At 32.3% G+C, this 20,209-nt stretch overlaps 3 protein-coding genes across 3 annotated transcripts in view; 2 read left to right on the top strand and 1 right to left on the bottom strand.

Annotated features, from left to right (window-relative positions):
* The window catches only part of LOC111387389, a gene marked incomplete at its 5' end in the record, with an annotated part of 4,973 nt that extends 1,190 nt beyond the window's left edge, over positions 1 to 3,783 (top strand). Inside the window, 2 exons of the mRNA XM_023011946.1 lie at positions 1 to 2,950; positions 3,585 to 3,783. Of these exons, the coding sequence (XP_022867714.1) occupies positions 1 to 2,950 (2,950 nt within the window). The remainder of the gene's footprint in view (positions 2,951 to 3,584) is intronic.
* Positions 3,784 to 7,280: 3,497 nt separating this feature from the next.
* On the bottom strand, positions 7,281 to 8,525 carry LOC111387390 (NAC domain-containing protein 83-like). Its single transcript, XM_023011947.1, has 3 exons — positions 8,138 to 8,525; positions 7,652 to 7,926; positions 7,281 to 7,575 (listed from the first exon to the last, which is right to left on the bottom strand). The coding sequence occupies exons 1-3, from the start codon at positions 8,409 to 8,411 to the stop codon at positions 7,330 to 7,332; spliced, it is 795 nt and encodes a 264-aa protein (XP_022867715.1). The 5' UTR covers positions 8,412 to 8,525; the 3' UTR covers positions 7,281 to 7,329.
* A 10,541-nt stretch (positions 8,526 to 19,066) lies between these two features.
* The window catches only part of LOC111387388 (bidirectional sugar transporter SWEET12-like), a 2,204-nt gene continuing 1,061 nt past the window's right edge, over positions 19,067 to 20,209 (top strand). The window contains exons 1-4 of the mRNA XM_023011945.1: positions 19,067 to 19,178; positions 19,484 to 19,520; positions 19,613 to 19,823; positions 20,129 to 20,203. Of these exons, the coding sequence (XP_022867713.1) occupies positions 19,127 to 19,178; positions 19,484 to 19,520; positions 19,613 to 19,823; positions 20,129 to 20,203 (375 nt within the window). The 5' untranslated portion in view covers positions 19,067 to 19,126. The remainder of the gene's footprint in view (positions 19,179 to 19,483; positions 19,521 to 19,612; positions 19,824 to 20,128; positions 20,204 to 20,209) is intronic.

The raw sequence follows: 20,209 nt of genomic DNA, 5'->3' as shown, positions 1-20,209 counted from the left end.
TCATGCTGGCGTTCCTACCCAAGAGAAAGAACTACTACAATTTCTTGAATCTCATGTAGCAGCTTCAGATATACCTAATTTGCGTCCTCCAGATGCGCAAATCCCAAGTTTCTCTTCTTTACTAACCAAACAAAATGCATTCTTGCTTTTACAGTGGATTCATAACCTGAAAGAGAAGGGACGCAACATGCCAAGCAAGTTTTTGAACTGCATAAAGAACGGAAGCTGGCTTCGGGTTTCGCTTGGTGGCAGTATTAGCTGCAAGCCACCATCAGAATCATTCCTATTTACCTCTTCATGGGGATGCCTTCTTCAAGATGGATCAGTGCTTGTTGATATACCATTGGTAGATCAAAGTTTTTATGGCAAAGAAATATTAAAATATAATGAGGAGTTGAGAAAAGTCGGGGTCATGTCTGAATTTAATGAAGCATGTGAATATATTGGAAATCACCTTATGTCGATAGCAGCTTCATCCACTCTAACTAGGGCCCATGTTTTCTCAATGCTGAATTTTATCAGATTTTTGAGGGACAAGACGCTTCCTCCTGATAACTTCATCAACAGAATAAAGGATAAAAGATGGCTACGGACTTCCCAAGGTGATAGGAGCCCTCTGGAATCTGTGTTTTATGATAAAGAATGGAAGGCTGCCTCTCAAATTAGTGATATTCCATTCATTGATCGTGACTATTATGGGGTAGAAATTGTTCCTTTTCAGACAGAACTTCAGCTCCTTGGCGTGGTATTCGGCTTCAATGGAAACTACAAACTTGTTGTCGACAACTTAAAATCTGCATCATCCTTTACATCTCTGCCAGCCGAAGCTGTTCTTTTGATGCTGGAGTGCTTGCGTCATTTAAGCTCGTCTGACAAACTTGTCAGACTTCTTAAAGAGAAGATACGCCTGAAGACAAATATAGGTTACAAATCTCCAGCTGAATGCTATCTGTTTGATCCTACATGGGGTTGCCTTCTGCAAGTTTTCAACAGTTTTCCTCTTGTTGATATCCTATATTATGGAGAAAGCATTTTGTCATTCAGAAATGAATTGAAGAAAATAGGAGTGCTCGTTGATTTTGAGGAAGCAACAAAAGCATTTGCACGTGTGTTTAGGCAGCAAGCATCATTGTCTTCCATAAATAAAGATAATGTCCTTTCACTTCTCGCATGCTACAAAAAGTTGAAAAGCTCTGGTCTTAATTTTCCTTCGGATCTTAAGAATTGCGTTCAAGAGGTTAAATGGCTGCGCACTCGACTTACTGATTGTAAAGTACCAAAAGAGTGCATCTTGTTTGGTCCAGATTGGTTATCTATCTCTTCAATATCTCTATTGCCTTTTATTGATGATGGTGAGAATTACTATGGCAAGGGCATTCACGAGTATGAAGAGGAGCTTCAGAGCTTGGGAGTTGTCGTTTCTTTTAAATACGGTGCTAAGTTTGTGGCTTCAAGCCTTCATTTACCTCAAGATCCTAGCTGCATCACAGCTGCAGCTGTATACTCATTGTTGGAATGCATTGGGAATTTGCAGAGAGAGGAGAATAAGCCTTTAATTGCTACGCTTTCACAAAAAGCTGCCCGAGAATGGATAAAGACTCATGTCGGTTATAGGTCTCCAGACAAGTGCCTGCTGTTTGGTTCTGATTGGGGTTCTACCTTATCTCAAGAGGACGGGCCTTTCATCGACGAAACATTTTATGGCCCTAGCATAAGTTTTTATTCAAAAGAGCTAAATGCTTTAGGAGTTGTGGTTGAAAAGAAAAATGGATGCTTGTTGCTTGCCAATTACCTCGACAATCATACAAATTTTATGGCTATCAAGCGGATCTATTCATACTTAAATGAATTGAACTGGAAACCCACCGGTGAAGATGCTGCAAAAATATGGATCCCAAATGGGCCTAATGATGGCGAATGGGTAAGTTCTGATGAATGTGTTCTTCATGACAAAGATGGTCTATTTGGTAAGCAGTTGAACATTTTGGACAAGTATTACGAGAAGAAATTGCTGGATTTCTTCTCTAGTGCTCTAGAAGTTAAAAAATTTCCTTCTCTTGATGACTACTGTAGCCTTTGGATGGATTGGGAGGCTTCTGGCCACTTATTATCTAGTGATGAATGCGCTGCCTTCTGGGGGTTTGTTGCCAAGCATTGGAGTTTAGTGACACAGAAAGTTCTTTCTGAGAACATTCTGAAACTTCCAGTTTTGTCTGGTTCAGAAAGAATTTCGTTGGTGGACAAACATGACGTCTTCATTGCAGATGATCTTTGCCTGAAGGACCTTTTTGAACAGTCTGCTTTGCAGCCGCTATTTGTCTGGTATCCTCAGCCAAGTGTGCAATCCTTGCCCAGAAATAAGTTGCTTGATATTTACAGCAAAATTGGAGTGCGAAATTTATCTGAATCTGTTCAGAAAAGTAAGCAATCTGCATTCGACGACATTGCTCCCACACAGGTGAATTCAAGAGAGGTTTTCATTAAAAGAGGATTGTTTAAACTAATTATTGGTTTTCTTGCTGATCTCCAAATTGAAGTACAGAAGAGGCACGATGCTCTGAAGGGCTTGCTTGAAATTTCTGTTCTTGAGACACCGACCCCAATAACCGTGGAATACAGTTTACCACTTACTTCGGGGGAAATCATAAATGTCAGTGCAAGCAGATTGATGCGTTGGGAGAGAGAGAAGTCAGAATTTTTTATGCAGAAGGTGGATAAATCAGGTGGTTATAAGAATGTCCTTGAATTTGCAACATATTTTGCTGAAGTAATTTCTCTGGGGCTTCTGTGGGATAAAGAAGATCATATTCAACAGCTTGCTGAACTTATCAAACTAGGTTTTATACTGGAATTCGATGAGGCAGCTATTGGGTTCTTGATGAAGACTAAAAATCTGCAGATATTTTTGGAGGATGAAGAATTTCTCTCTTCTGCTCTCTCTTCTTGTTAGGTATGTGTTGAATTCTCTTCCTCATTGATCCCTGCTTCCCTCGTATGTTTCGAAGATAAGTTTGTATTTTAATTGTAGCAGTTGCTGTTTTAGGAATGCCACAAGCTTATGCTTAAACCCTAAATACTAATGGCTTGTATCGTAAGGTGGACTGTATAACTGGACAGTGTTAGCAAAAAAGAACCAGACATGTCCTAATAGTTTCCCCCTCTCGGTTTGCTTACTTTCCTAAAATTCCCCCTTGATAATTTATTATGTTTGTGCACTTTGTAACTTATGGAACATTTTACCACAAGTGATCCGCTTTAGATTGTTTGATTGGTAATGTTTTGATTTTTAGCATACTAAGTGCAAAATTGAGACGACTCTATTCCAGATTCATTTTGACTAGTTCATCATAAATTCCATTTTCTCATTTTACATTCTATGGTTTGAGGAGCTTAACCAGCATTGTTCATTTTAGAAACATCTTCGTCACACCTAGAGATGTATTTGTTAATAGAGGCCTACGTTCGTGCATCTTTGAAATTTTGTTTTTTCAAAATTATTTTTCTTTTCTTACTGGGAAGTGAAGCATAAATATGTTGCTGCTTTTGTTTGCTGAACTCCGACTGAATTTATTCCTTTCTCCCAGGTTGAAGTTGGTTGCGTCTTGCAGATATCGGACGAGGTTCCATCTGCAGATAGCAAAAGGGTGTTCTTCTGGTATCTGAAAACAGAATCTGAACTATCATGTCTATAGAATCTTTATATAGGAAGCTTGTTTAATAAATGTAATTTGCATTTTGAACAATATGGTTTCTCTATATTATGCTGCTCTTTAAGTTTCTTAATTTGGTGATTTTTAATGTCCTGAATCTGATGAGCTTTCAGCCTCAGCTTTGTGCTTTCATCGAGTGAACTCTTAGATGTTCTGCACATCCCCTATACCATGAACGGTAGAAAATGTATCTTAGAAAATATAGGATTCCATTGCCACTGATTTATTACCCCACATTGACAATCACAAGGCATTAAAGATAACGTCAGGATGCATGTTGCGGACACAATAGCAAGTGCATGTTTGGGGAGCATTATAATTTTAATATAAATAAATGATTAAAGTATCAGTAACTTATAATTTATTCAAACCAGCACTAAATGATATAATTGAGATGTGTGGACACTAAGCAATAAGATCATGAAATATGAAAATAAAATTTTAAGCTCTTGCAAACATGCACTGTTGACCTTTGTCATAAAATATAATTTCTTAAAGATGCACTGTATTTTGCTGCTAACCCAAATTTATAGCATCTTTAAGAAATTATATTTATAAAGAGCATTTTAAAGTATAATAAATAACATTTAAATTTAGAGATTCTCTATTTTGGCTTTTCATTTTATTAAAAACTATTTATTTATTTCTCCTTATTTAGCCTCTTTTTAGTAGAAATTAAAATCTAGATTTTAGTTTAAATCAAAGTCAATAACTAAGCTTAATTATATATTTTATGGAATTCACAACTTTTCAATTACATATTTCATTAACTTTTATCAAAATTTATTAAATATCTAAATTTAATTCCCACCAATCAGGGTCTTAACATATTATTTTATGAGTCAACTAACAAACAATTCAAACATGATTTGAATAATTTAAATAGGTATTGAAATCTCTAACTTATTAAATGCAATCATTACTCATTAGTAAAAGAAATAGTCTATCGAAATTTGTTTTTAAACATCAACTCTTAAAATGAATAATATTTTGTATTTAAAGAATTTTCTGGAGATGTTCTTAATCATTATATTATTTGAGTTACTATGAATATATTTGTATTTTTAGTATTTTAAAATTGAATGTTTATAAATAGTTGCCAATTTAAAATAATCATCTCTAGCACCGCTCTATTGAATCGCTAAAAAATTTAAAAGTTTAATTTAATATATAAAGAATTATTAAAGATAAACCTATGTTATTCAAGTTTTATTGAATATAATTTTTTTAATTAAAAATCTAACGCAAGCAAAAATTTTATTGTAACAATGTGTACTCATCATTTTAATCACAAATAAGCGCTGATGAATCTTTCTTTATAAAAAAAAAAAATCAATGAAGTAATTACTACAAGGGAAATTTTTTTATTTTTTGAAAAAGAAAATAAAAAATCCTTATATTCAAAGTCACGCAAAACTAGCAAAAACAGTGTCATGTTCAAAACAAATCGCTGATAGTCTACATCAACAGAATGAACGGCATCGAAAATTCGATTTTGATTCAGTTTAGCCATTTTTACTGTTGCACGGAAGCTTGAGAGATCTTGAATTTGGGCTCAGAAAAATCAACAGACAAACACGACTTTAGCTAACTCGATCCAAATCAAATCGACACTTTGGTTGCCTCAATCTTCACCCCACAAAGGAGACTCCAATGGTGGTGATAATTTGCACTTCACAAAGGAAGAACAAAACACAATTTGTAGCATCGATCAATAAACTTCACGAATAAAACAATTCCGAATTGCCAAATAAAATATGAATAAAAGGAGGGAATTGCTAACAATAAGTGAAATATAGTAGTTTGACCTAAATAACACCTCGAGGGAGGGGGGTGAATATGTTTTTATGCAGAATTTTCACTAATTTATTAATAAATACAACAAGTCACAATTATTAATATGTCCAAGTCAATTCACATGTTTTACTATCCTATATTGAACTTCTATAAACAAGTAAATTGTAGAGATATAAAGAATACAATTATTTGATGACGGAGAAACCCCAACGTGGGTAAAACTCCTAGCACAAGCCAATAAAATCCACTATAAATGAAAGTACCATTTACAATCTGTCAGACTCAACCAACACCAGTTTTTCTGACCTCGTAATTGTAATTTTCCAAAGCCCTTCTGGAATGCATGATTCTGCACCAACTCTTAGCTTCAAACCCTCATGGATTGTGTGCTTTTACACCAATTCTTGGCTCTTCATTTCGTCTATCTCCTGTGAATTTTTTAGAACTCCCTGTTCTCCAATGATCGGAACTCCGATCTCCTTCCCTGATCTTCAAATCTCAACAGATGCTCTGAAAGGATTGATTATAGTGTTTTATAAAAGTGGATTTGATGTTTTTTTTTTTTTTTTTTTTTTATGTAAGTACGCCAAGAGAATGTGAGATTGTATGGATAGATCAAAGTGTAGAATGTTTTCTTCAAGTTCAATCCTCTAGAAAACAACTGAAAAGTGATGCACTGGAATTATATGAGATGTTTTGGGTCATATGGGTCGGGTCAAAATCTCGAAAAAAGTAAAATAGGATTTTTCAGGTAACACTGTCGTTTGAGCGAAAAGCGAACGACGCTGTTTCGCTGAAGCGAAGCAGTTTCGAGAAGCTAGTGACGAACTCTCTGTTTTTTGCGCTCGAGCGATCTCCTGGCGAGCAATTAGCAAAACTTCAACAACACTTCTTGCCCTTCTTCAAATCTCAAACCCTAGTATACTTTTGAAAAATTGCGACTTAGTCCCCAACTTTCAAACATGTACAAATTGACCCCTAACTTTTTAAAAATTGACAAATTGACTCCCAAACTTTTGAAAAATTACAATTTGACCCTTTTTTCATAGAATTGCCAACTCAAAATCTAAAAATAAGCATTGAAACTTTACGGCTGTCAAAATTTTTATAGAGAATTCTACTTTTCAAGAAACATGTGCAAATATTCTTGATCCTAAATTGAGGTTCTCTTCTTGAAAGGGATCACTTTATATAAAGTTGTTTTGGAGCATATACTTTGCTTGCTTCTTCTTCTTCCATTTCTAGTGATTTCCTTTGAAAGATACACTGTCTTTTAATAGCAAAAGCCACTTATTCATATACCCTTTATGTCTGCTCTTTCACAAGAACATGATCAAGAGGCATTTATGAAAAACAATGTTTTGATTTGTAGTTTACTACTAGCAACCACGTACTTTAAAAATTAAATCACATCGAATTGACGGCTAGAACTTAAAAATAAAAAAATGGAGACAAGTTTCACCCAGTGGCTTGACGAATAAAGGAAAATTGAATTTCTCATCGAATTGACGTCACTTGGACTATAACGATTGTTTAATCATCGAAAGTAGGATGTATATTTCAAAATTCAATGACCGTCTAAGTGAAACATAAGATCATGATTAAGTCAATAATTGTCATTGAAAAAAATCTATATACACATTTATATTAGCCTTCTTTGAATAAAAAGTCCCAATTATGGTTAGGATTACAGATGCTAATGCAATTTTACTGTTTTTAATTGTCATTGTATTTTTGGATATTCGACTCACATAGAGGAGGTAGTTTAACAGATCAAACGAGAATGTACGAGCTTTCATTTCGATAATGAGATGGCATTACACTACACATTTCTGCTACTGGTTTCCTCATTTGCTGCATTGGAAGAGACCTCAGAGGAAAAACTAGAATGATCAGAACATAAATTAGAAGAAGAGGAGGAGGCACAAGAAGAAGAACATGTATCTTCTAATTCTGATTTCATCAAACCACAAAACCTAGGCCTATCAACATAAACTTCAGTTTTTGTACTTGGTTTCTTCTTGAACACGTGACACAAAACCCAATTTCCTATTTGGATGAAAGAACCCTGCAATCCAACAGATTATATTAATTTGCAGAAATAGGAACTCTGTAAATTGAATATTTATATAGAAAATTAATACCTGAGAATTTTTTCTCTGCTTGGAATTACTAGCTATGTTTCCATAAATTGTAATGCTATATTCATGCATGATCCAATCTGTTCTAGAAGCTTGGGGATACTTCCCCTTGTGGAATACTAATGTCTTCTTCATCCCCATTATCGGTTTCCGTTTCCGATATATAATTCTTTTATCTGAACCACTGCCCTTCCAGTAGCCATCTTCCGTTGCTCGACTACTTCTGTTTCCAGGTTCCTTATTGCTGAAGAAGTATTTGTCCTTGCCGGTTGAATCCCCTATACAGTACAGTACAAATGGTTTACATTTGCTTGCTTAATAAACTTTGCTAAAATTATAACAACTTCTCAATCAAATTTTATTAAACTTTGCTAAAACTTTCATGAAAATCTTTGTCAAGAAAACAACCCTAAACTAATTGAAACATAAATTAGTAATGAAAGCACAGTTGTTAAACTACATTGTTTAAAAAAGCTTAAAGTAATTTACCTGGAAATTCCCTGCATGGATCATATTTGGAAATGCTGATTTCTGGAATTATTGAAGCAGGTAAAGGACAGGAAAATATTTTAGGTGCCAAGTACTGAAACACAATCTCTTCATCTGTAGGCTGAAACCGAAATCCTGGTGGCAATTTGCTCATTGCTCCAACTCTACCCAACTTCGATTTGTCCATTCTAGATTGGGAGCGTGGGTCCGGAGGGGGGAGGGGGGGAGTCAACGTGCATGGAGGGTTTTGCTGAGGGATCTTTATAGTGATCATGGGATGGACTGATTCCTATTTTTCTATCAACTGTTACTTTTCTTTGGCTTTTTTTTTTTCCCAGGAAAATAAATCTATCAGTTCAAAAACCGAAAAAAGAATAGTACATTCTTTTCCTTAAAAACAGTATATATAGTTAGGCCATATATTTAGATTCTTTACTGATTCTTGAATTAGTTCTTATGTGTTTGTGTGTGTATATGATTAATTTGGCCTCCCTTGCCTTTTGCTTTTACATAAAATATGAGTAGCAAAGTACGATATGAAGGAAAAGCAGACATCATGTTGCAACCTGCAGGTGATATATAGACAACATGGATGGTTTAACGTGTAATATATCACATTAGACAAGGAGCAACTGACGTTGTCACTCATTTAAAACAATTTTACATGTATCAGACCTTTAACCAAAAATAAATTCCGTCTATACATGAGACGACATATTGAAGACTAAGATTGAAATAAATAAATTTGTGTTGTTTCTAACAACTTAAGCTTTGGACAACGTGCATTTTCTTCATATTGAAATGTGAAATCTGGCATATAAAGTCCATTTCTCCACCTCTTTAATTGGGTGAAAATTGGTATCTTCTCTAATTAGGTTGCATGTTTCTGAAAGAAAAAAGAATGAAAAAAGTTTCGTGCTTTGAGACTTTTGAGTAAGCAAAAGCATATCTCTGATCTGTGCAACGAAAAAGAGTTGAAGAATCAGGCTGTTGACTTGATATAGGTGCTTTGCTTCATTTTGAAGATAATGCTTTGATTTTTCAATGCAATGAAGTCAGCTAGCTGGCTCACGGATGGCACTATCATGCATGTGTGCGAGTGTCCATTTTTATGTAATTTTACTTTACTTTGCTTCCTTTTTTCTTCTTTTCCTATGGAGGATATTTGCACTTTTCTGTGGCCAAAGTAAGTCAAGGATCTAATATAATTAATCCTAGGTAGAGAGAAAAAAAAAAAAAAAGAAAAAAAAATCATTATTTCAAGATTAACTCAATCGCTAATGAGGTTGATTTTTAATCCTAAACAGGGACGGATACAATCTATTCGAGATAAGACTAAGCCCAGCCCCTCGGGGCATAGCTCAGTAGTGCAAAGGGTAAAAGTGAAGTTATCTCATGTCTTGCTGGCAGTCGTAGTGTGGGGGTTCGATTCCTGAGACATAGAATTGGATTTCTTGTAAGCACAGTGTACATGCAGCTCTTGTTCCCTGACCTATTGTGGCACATCCCGCGATTTACCTCTCTCACAAAATTCTAGAGACGACATATTGGGACTCTCAAGATTGGGGTTCAACTTTTGAGATAAGACTAAGCCCACTTTTGAAGCAGATTTTTTTAGGACGTTTTTTTGGTGCAACTTTGTGGGTCCCATAAGGAATAATTTAAAGTTTTGGCAAAGAAATAATGAACTTTTTGACTTTTTTAGCTTCCATCCCATCAATTAATTTTCATCTCGACTCTCGAATTACCTAACATATCAACGTTTCCATCAAAAATGGTGATTCACTCTTTTATGTGAAGGGCAAAATTGGAAATTAAGAAATGTATTTCTCAAGGGGTGTCAAGGAAATTAATTGAATTTGCCATTTGAATAAATATTTTAAAACAAATCCCCAATTTCCAACCTTTAAATTCAAATTATGCAAAAATCTAATATTAATTTGCACTGAACAGATGCTAAGGGCCAGTTTGATTTGTGTTTCAGTTTTCAACTTTCAATTTTGAATTCATTTTCAATTTTCTATTTTGGGGGGTTCTGTTTTAATATTGCTAAAAATGTGTTTGGTTAGTCATTTTGAAAAATTATTTCTCAAAAAAGGAAAATTAGAAAATATATTTAGTTTGAAAATTTTGAAAAATTGTATTATGACATTTTATTTCATAAAATTTGACCATTCAGTAAAAGATTAACAATTTTAAGTTTATATATATTATCAAGTCGTATATACATTTTAAAGTTGGCTAATTTCACAATTTTTTTTTTGGTTATAAAAGTAAAATAAAAATGCATAATAAATTGAGTTCAAAATATAGGAAATAAAAATAAAAATTAATAACGTGGATTGAGAATATTTTTATCTGTGTTTATTTAAATATTTTTTAGAATTTTTAAATAAACAATCATTAAGAGCTTGAATTATTTATAATTTTTAATTTTCTAGAAATTTTTATTATTTTTTTTTTCAGAATTTTTATTCTTTGGGAATTTTAGATTTTATTTTTTCAAAAAAAAATTATTCTTTAGAATGCACCAATTTTATTTTTAAAATTTTAAAATTTATTATAATTTTATATTTTTATTTAAATAAAATTTATTTAGACTCTTTTTTTTCAAAAATTTCTCTGAAAACACTTAAAACGTAAAAAAAATACATTTTGAGTGTTACGCTATAGGTTTATCTTCATTTTCAAAGATACATTTTCAAAAATATCAAACCAAAAACAACTTCAATGTTGCGCAAAACTGAAAACTGAAAAACACATTAAAAGATGCAACTAAACTAACGATAAAGTTGATTTTTTTTAAACATGCCAATAGTGGCAAGTTTGTCTAAGAGAGAAGTGGGAGTGATTGATCTACTCCATTTGGGGTGACCTCTCAGTCTTTATGAATTTGAGTCTCATGTATATTATCATAATTTTGTAAAATACCATATTTTCCATGTTAATTGGAGATATAATAATTCTATAATCCGAGATCCTGATACAATTGATTCATATAGTGTTAGAAGTTGGAGCTTGAATGGGAGAATACCAAGTAACAATGATTAGTCATTCCACTAAATGCTCAATCTTGCATTCTTGAATTCTACGAATAATTATGAAGAATTCAAAGTTCTCATATTGGTACGCCAATGTGCAAAATAATCGTTCTGCACATTTTGATATATAATTTTCCATATATCACATTAGTTTAACGGTAAATATATGCAATGTCACATTGCGGATAATACTGTGCCACATGTACAACTAATTTGATGCCTACACAAGATATCACCATTAACAATTGTTGATTCCTTTCCAAAAATAAAATAAAATAAATGTAGCCAAGCTTTTACTTCCTAAAATCAGGTAGCATTCTTGACTAGATGTTTATCCACAAAATATAGACAATGTAATTTATTTTATGTTTGCTCTCAACTTTTCATAACTCATTTTTCACAAATTCAATTTCGATAAGACGTTTTATGGGATCTACAACTTTTTATCTATTTTACAATCACATATTTCATCAATTTTTATCAAGATCTATTAAAAATTTATTTATTTTAGTCATACTAAACATGAGTTATATAATTCATAAGGAATCAATTTCTACAACCAGAGTTTGCGCCACATGCATGTCATGTAGGACGACTGTGGCAGTGAGTGAATATAAATAACATTATTTTTAAATAAAATCTCCATAATATTTTCAAGTAGAAATACTTAACCTTTTCTGTTGTGGGTCGGCCCAAAAGTTATTCAACATATAAGATAGGTCCTGCCGTGAGTCGAATCTAGGTCCAAAGTCCGGAGTGCTAATCACTACACCATAGAACCCACCTTTGCTCACGGCTTCCTTTTTTCCTAATAAAACTAATATAATAGTGCTTGTCTTAATTCTAATGCGTAATGTCACAATTTACTTTCGACTTACCAAATAAATTGTTGCAATAAATAATAAAAAGGCAACTTTATTAATGAAAGCATGCCTTAGGTATAATTACACGTGAAAACTCACATATAGTAGCTAAAGTTACACAATTTTTTATTTTTTATTTTTCCTTTTACTATTAGAAAGGGAGATTACAGTTGGAGTCTCAATCTACGGAAAATAGAACAGATAGGCCGATAATTAAAAGTTTCCAACAATTTGGACCTTCACGTTTCAATTTTATTGTGATTGATTCCCTCAATGGATAATTGGGCATATTCCACTATTACAAAGTTAACTTTGTTAAAAATCTATTATACTCCTATTTTTAATAAAATAAAAATAAAACAAAAAATAAAAAGCATGTAAAAAAAGAAAAAAAGAAAAGAAGAAAAAAGGGATAGTGGAAAGTCCAGGTCAACCCTATCCCAATACAACCTAGTTGCGCACCCTGGCTTCTCAGCTATGCCCCAACTCTTAACCCCAACATTTGTCACCCCCAAGCTCCATCTAGGGTGAGGTGTGCCTAAGGGGGACGTTTGCAAAATCGAGAGCTAGGCTTGGGCATCGATTGGGTGGATCTGAATATTTCAGTATTAGAACCTCCTCTTGTACTTCAAGTATTTCGCAAATGAAATAATTTCAATCAACGTAATTACTAAAATCAAACATGAAAGAAAAAAGTGACCTGACAATGCAAATAATCTTCTCAATATCTAGTAGAAATATAAAAAATAAAAATTTGTAATAAAAATACATATTTCAACATTTTCTTAATCCACTATAAATAAACTATCAAATAGCATCAAGTATTTAGCAGGGCATAAACACCAAATTATCAAAGAACAAAACAAAAACTAAAAACCAACAATAAGGAAGTACTAGATTTTATCACTAAGAACAATGTAAATTCATTACTAAGAAATTAACACAACAATCAATATTGTAGACTTTACTATTCAAAGAGCCTAACACAAGCTTGAACTCAAAAAATGCATCCTTTCGAGGTCTTTTCACCTATTGGGCCACTGGATCAAGGTGAACAAATTGTTAGAAGAAAAAAAAAATATATATATATATATATATTGTGATTCTAGAGATGGGTATCCATAACTAGGGTTCAAGAACCAATAATCGTTTGAGATCCAATCGATTCTTGATTCTAGATTTCGATTCTCGAGAGTAACAATTTCGATTAACCTTATTGAGACATATGGCACACTAGTTAGGATGGGGATTCTGACATATTATTTTTACTAACTCAAATTTTTAACTATCAAACTGAGTGAAACTATCCATTGGAAACTTAGTTGTTACAAAATTTACAGGTTGAGGATCCAGTAGCTATAAATTGAAAGTTGAGGATCAATTCGTTTTGTTTCGTCTGGATTGGATTACACGATTTTTCTTTATGCAGTGAGCGGTCACATAATTATGCATATCTAGCAAATTATATACCCTTGTGTTCGTACACAACATTGAATAATATTTTTGTGTATAAGCGTAAACACGATTTTTTTTCTTTCTTTGTATCTAATATTTTTGAATCTATCATACCAAACAAGTCATCAAGCTAAAGCTTGAAATTAACATAAAATTACAATCCAAAGGCCCCACATGTAATGTCATTAATCATGATTTCATTAATTTATCTTACATGCATAGATAAGCTAATTAATTAAGCCGAAAAGTAAGATGAGAAAAGCAGATATTTAGTCATAAAGTATTAAGACCAAAACTATTGTTTTTTGCTGGGTGGGAAGCAATTGATTATCAATCTGGCGAAATTATACTATTGAATTGTCTGCATATTCTTCAATTATAGAAAATTCTAGACTTCAAATGGAAATTTGTAGGAAATTATTTCCAGACGAGGAAAGCTACTGCTTATTAATTACATTATCTCTAAGTGTCTCCAAGTTCTAAAAAAATTGGGCGAAACAGACTAATTATGTTATGAAATTGTTTTTTATTCTCAAGGTAATTTCGACTTCGACAAGTGGAGTTTTTCATACACTGAAATGATTAAGTATGAAAGTTATATGTACAATATGTAGAATTAGGTATAGCATTACTTTTAGAAAGTCACGTGTGTCTCAAATTGTGAAGCTATCCAAAAGAATGAAGATTATCACACGGTCAAAATTTGGTACGAACTAAACTTAAAAGGCTAATGCTCAGAATTTGAGTCTCTTTGAGGAAGGAGTGAAATCCGTTGATCCACTTAAAAGGAAAGAAGATTATTCATCTATACTTCGGAGGCTAGTACTTCGACTGGACTAGACAAGTGACCTGTTAGCAAATAGAGTTTGGACTCTTCACAACTTGAAAGTTCGTGCATATAACGTAAAAGTACTAACTATGCCTTAACGATTCGTGGGAACAAAGGTAGGGTTAGTGGACAAGTTAAGAAAGTTGGGCCAATCTGATATCAATTAGTAGAATGAAATGTATCAAGAAAAGATCTGCATGAAAGCTTAGTTGAAAAGAGTACAATTTTAAATTGTTAATAGTCTATTCAAAAGTACCACTGCAAATTAAAATAGATATAGTCACATCTACAAAGTTGATTTATCTCAATCCAAAGTTTCAGTTGTTACTTAATATGTGCATAAAATAAATAGCAGGACATGTCTGTTTTGATATAATAGTAAATAGTCTCATTTTAAAATTTCAAATTATTGAAGAGACATATATATTTTTTTAATTTAACTAATAATAGTTCACAACGTTAAAATTTGATGTTTACCCTATTTTTCATGTAGAGACAGGCTTCCTAAAATGTTTTCGAGCAAAGCAAAGCATGTGAACTTTCATAATTTTGGACAAATTTCTTCGTTCTGGGATGTCAAATGGGACTTTTTAATTTACTACAAAAATTAATTTCCATAATTTCATGGTTAGTTTGTAGTGCTCAAGGGAAGTCAAGTGGAGGCTGCTCGTCGATTCAACTCTCCCCGTACATGAGGTGAACTAGTGGGACTAGTCAAGTCGAACCAAGGTTTTTTTGAAGCAGGCCGGCTCGTGTTTGGCTTGCCTTATTTACAAGTATGAGCTGACACGTCAAGTAGGTCAAGCTGAGCCCAATATATTGGGCGACTCAAATGGCTTTCCTAGACACACTAAAAATATAGAGTTTGACTCGTCAGGTAGGTCAAGCTGAGCCCAATATATTGGGCGACTCAAATGGCTTTCCTCAACACACTTAACATATATAGAGTTTCCATTTGTTATTGACGTTATTTTTCTTAATTGTTAAAATAGTACATGACCAACTTCGTTTTATGTTAAAAAAGTGAGATTTTTCTTATTCTTTTCTCAAAATTCTAATATTCTCCGCAAATTAAGGAGTTATTGTTCTCAATTTTTTAAAGAAATTAAGAGGACACTAAAATGTTGCTCATATTTATCCTTGAAGTCTTTCTCTTTCTATATCAAGATTTCATTCAACTTCATGATTTGATTTCATTAAATTAATCATCGTAAGGGTATTATTATTTAATGATTGGAGATCATGCACTAACAAAGGAAATATTATCCCTAAAATAATTAATTAATATTCAAAAATCCTACCTAGTACTTCAAAATATCTATGCTAACTTTTTTGTACGACGCGTGGCACGAGGTTAATGTTATCAAATATTTCGTGTTTGATTCTCTCATAAAGTAAAACCAACCACATTAAATTGACAATATGATCATTATAATATTTACATTTTTTTTCATTTATAGTCGTATATTATACGTTATATCGAAATAAAATAAATGGGTATATATTTTTATAAGAAGATTTTCATAACAAAATCAACATATTAGGGTTTGGGTACTCACTACAAGGTTGACGTTCTAAGAGATTATATGATTAGAATTCAAAAAGCTTTAATGAGCAAATTTCATCAGTCAAATTTAAATGAGTATTCAGATTTCAGAATTGGTGTTCTTAAACAAACCTATATGGTTGTTAGGGGTGGAACTCGAGATTCTTAATTAAACGAAAAACATATAAGGTTTAGGCTCCTCCTCCTAAACGGTTAACCTTTTAGATAAATTTCAAAATTAATATATATGGTACCAAAACCTAATTAAGAAAGTTAAAACTAGAGTTTGATTATTTTAAAATTCAAATTAGTATTCCTATTCTGAGGTTGACATTTTCAAACGAGTTTCTATCTTGCAAGCACAGATATGTTAAAAGTAAAATTTCATATTATTTAAATATAAAATAATAAACAATTATAATGATTTTAGCTACTATAACTATACATATCTCGCAGCATGGTCGGAAAATATGAAAGTAAGGATGCCAATAACTTTTTCACAATAAAATAAATAATTATTTAAAGTGAGTTTTAGAAGGTCCCCACGTACGGAAATATGAAACCTAAAATTTGGAGATTTTCAATCTCGCTTTCTACATTTCTAATCATTAATAGAACTGTTGCAATGGCAAGACAAGAAAAATTATAGAGAAGTAAACGAATTAAATATACTAAAATTACTATAAGGCATTTGTGTTCAAACGAAACACATGATTAGAAAGTGATAAATTTCGTGTTGATATATAGAAGATCCCACGTATAATATAAAATCTAAAGTAGAAGGTATAGAAGTGTTTTAATACAATATTGCTTCTATTGAAATGGACAAGTCGAGAGAAATAATCGACTTGAATGTTTTAAGAATATTATTAGATATTTTTTGAAGGTCGAATGTGAGTAGTTGAGTAGGAGAAAAGGCGACAAATTAATATTATTTGATCAAAAGATTTATTTAAGTTAGATTGGTAAGCATTCACTAAGACATTGTATGGTGCCACATGTAATCAAATAAGTGATATTTTTGAACCCACCATTGAAAAGTTGAAAGTCAAAAAGGTGGGAGATAGAACGCAATAGCATTTGCTGATGACAGCTAATAGGGACTCTTAAGAACCCTAAATGACACTTGTCATTACATAAACTTAGGTCATGACAAATTTGTGCACTCATAGGGCAATTAGTGGAATGATTAATTAGGGTTATGATTAGGTACTATAATAATTGACAAATGGGATGTTTATAGAAACTGCCAAGGCTGAAAGGAAGTGCGTTTTGTTGCGATGTCACCTGACGATACGAATCAAGTCACGTGATCTAATTTGGAAAATGTTACTATCATTTTCGAGATCTCATTTGATTGTAGTTTAATTTCAAAGGTTGGATAACAATGAGAGAGGGTCAAGTAAGTATCGATACAAATTAACTTTTTCAATTAGAAAATTCTTAATTTCACGATCTCCTGTTTTGGTAATTCAATATTATGCAAATTCAATACGAATTTAGCAGAAAATATTTTCCTTCTTTTAGCTCACTAAAGCACACCCAATCATTTATTCATACTTGAATTATTTAGATTTTGATGGGAGTTCGCTCTCAAATAACCATGGGTGGACCCACATGGGGCACAATTTTTTTCCGTAATCTTTTCTTTCGCGACTTACTTTGACGTGCTCATTATGAAATATCAAACGAAGTCAAAATATTAAATTATTAATACCATTTCAAAGTGCTCACAGCCTAATTTTTTGCTCATTAATGGCGCATGAAATGGCTGACCACAGCAAAATTTACAACGCTTCAAATTCAGCCATTTTAAACTAGTATTTCGAGAATTGTGGTAATATGCTAACTTCAAAAATTATCCGACAATTGTACTTTAACCGAATCCACAAATCGCTTACGTCACTTAAAAGCTCGGTTCGAGACTATATCGCAATTATGTCAAATAATCTAAACGAATATCCAAAATAGTTAAACATGCATCAAACACACGTCTCTAAAAAAACTTCTAATTCGTCTTTCCTTTAAAAAAATTTAATTATTTCATTAATGTTTATTATTTTTGGACAACAAATTTTTCAATATAATTTACATCATTTTATTAGCAAAATCTACATGGAGTGTGGCGTAAAAAAAACTAAGATCGCTATAGATTAAATGTAATTTAAATTACTTTTGAATTAAATTTGAATTTCATTTACTTCCTAAATTGAATTTGAATTTTATTTCAATTTATTTACTTCCTACATTCAACTTGATTTACTCGCCGTCATCTCAACATTTATCAACGAGGTGGTAAACAATAATATACAAGTACCAAAATTCATTTGACAATATTGATAATATATAATTATATAACATTTTCAAAGTATCAAGATGTGTAGACCATAATTGTAGAAGTATATTAACTTATTTTTATTAATATTATGTTGCTTTAAAAAAATTACATTTTAATTTATGATCCCCACAGTACAAAAGCTCTAGGTCCGCCCCTGCAAATAACCAAAACTTTTTCTTATGTTATATAATTCATGATGTAAAGAAGAAATGGTAAAGATAAATCTACAATATGTTTAATAAAAATAGATTAGTCAATATTCAAAACAAAAATAAGTTAAAATTTGATCATGCAGGTTTGGTGAAATTTCAAATGGGCAATTGCTGAGGAGGTTGCAATTAGAGCACAATTTGAAGATACTTAAAGGATGTTGGGCATACTAATAAGGATATGAGTAAATTTTAAAATAAGTAATTTTTTTATTGGTGAAAATTGAAAAACTTTAAAAATAAGTATGTTATTTATTTTGATATTGATATAAAAGTTACTTATAATTTTATTTTATTTTTTTACTTAAAATGTAATAATATGCTATATCATATAAGCATTTTTGTAAAGTATTTATAAAAGATTTAAATAATAAATAGGTGAAAATGAATGGTAAATAAATTAATAGTACTTGTGTATCTTTCAAAATGTGTAGATAAAAATAATCCTAAGTAGGTAGGCAAGCTAACTTAAAATTTGTTGGAGATGCAAATTGGCAACTTTCTAGCTGTTAATTCTATTTGTGTCAATAGTTTTACTTTAATACATGCCACCTGTTACTCACTATTCATGCAGTAAAACTTTGATCCCACATCTATATATATGTGTCTGCTTCAATTTGCTAGTATGTGTCTTTAGTTGAACAATTAAAGAAATCTAGGGTATCTTAAAGATCCCTGGCATTTCATTTCCATTAGAGAGAGAAAGAGATGGCTTTGTTTTCCATGCACAATCCACTGGTTTTTACCCTGGGCATTTTAGGTATGCTTCCATATACAATCATCCTCGACTTATGGGAAAATTGCACCATTTGGTCCCAACTTATTGTCTGCATAGCAAGTTAGTCCTTGCATTTTCAAAGAAGTATATTTCATTTCAATTGGACGCACCAGGACCACATACTAATTTAATAGAGATTTGGATGGTTTCTGTAGTAAGAACTAAATGTGTAAATATAATGATAGATTGAGGGCCTACTTACTCCTTTTTAAAGCTAGTTTCGGACCAATGGTGTAATTTTTCCTAAAATTATTGTTCATAGTTGATCATAAATTTTCTTGTTGCAGGCAACCTTGTCTCCTTCATGGTATATCTTGCACCTGTGTAAGTTTTCTTAACTATCCATTTAATGTCAACTTAATTTTATAATTTAATCATCTGACTAACAAACTACATGGGATTCACATATGCTGCAGGCCAACATTTTACAGGGTTTACAAGAAAAAATCAACAGAAGGGTTTCATTCAGTCCCATATGTGATTGCATTATTCAGTTCCATGGTGTGGATATATTATGCATGGGTTAAATCCAACGAATTCCTCCTCATCACTATCAATTCCGTCGGGTGTATCACGGAGTCTATTTATGTTGCTATTTACATCGTTTATGCGCATAAGAAAGCAAGGGTATGTATTCTGACATATTTAGTACATTGAACTCGGTTCAAAAATCCACTTAACGTGCACAATTTTCGTCAATGAGTGCGCTTACGAGAATTGAATTCAACACCTTTATTTTCCTATGATACTATATATGTTGAATCACGTCATCTAAAAGTTAACATGTTGGAGAGACGAGCAAAAAAAGGAACCCATGCATCTTGTGTCTCTCTAACTATTTGAGTCGAGTATATTAAACATGCCACCTTCGTTCGTGGATTTTTGGTTCTTAACATGAGTTGGCTCATGATCTTTCTGTATTTGCCTTGTAGATACTGACTTTGAAGCTTCTGCTGCTATTGAACTTCGGCGGATTCGGGTTGATTCTTATTCTCTCCCACTTCCTTACAAAC

Source organism: Olea europaea, unplaced genomic scaffold, assembly GCF_002742605.1.
Source record: "Olea europaea var. sylvestris unplaced genomic scaffold, O_europaea_v1 scaffold4014, whole genome shotgun sequence".
In the NCBI taxonomy this organism is placed as follows: Eukaryota; Viridiplantae; Streptophyta; class Magnoliopsida; order Lamiales; family Oleaceae; genus Olea; species Olea europaea.
This window is presented reverse-complemented; position numbering and strand designations above follow the sequence as displayed.

Bases quoted from the DNA above. Each gene is read 5' to 3' on its own strand.
- LOC111387390 (XM_023011947.1), bottom strand. From the start codon at position 8,411: ATGATCACTATAAAGATCCCTCAGCAAAACCCTCCATGCACGTTGACT. The intron at 7,927-8,137 runs GTAAATTACTTT...TGTACTGTATAG, and splicing joins TCCATGCAGGGAATTTCCAG to GGGATTCAACCGGCAAGGAC. The intron at 7,576-7,651 runs GTATTAATTTTC...GTTGGATTGCAG, and splicing joins AGCAGAGAAAAAATTCTCAG to GGTTCTTTCATCCAAATAGG.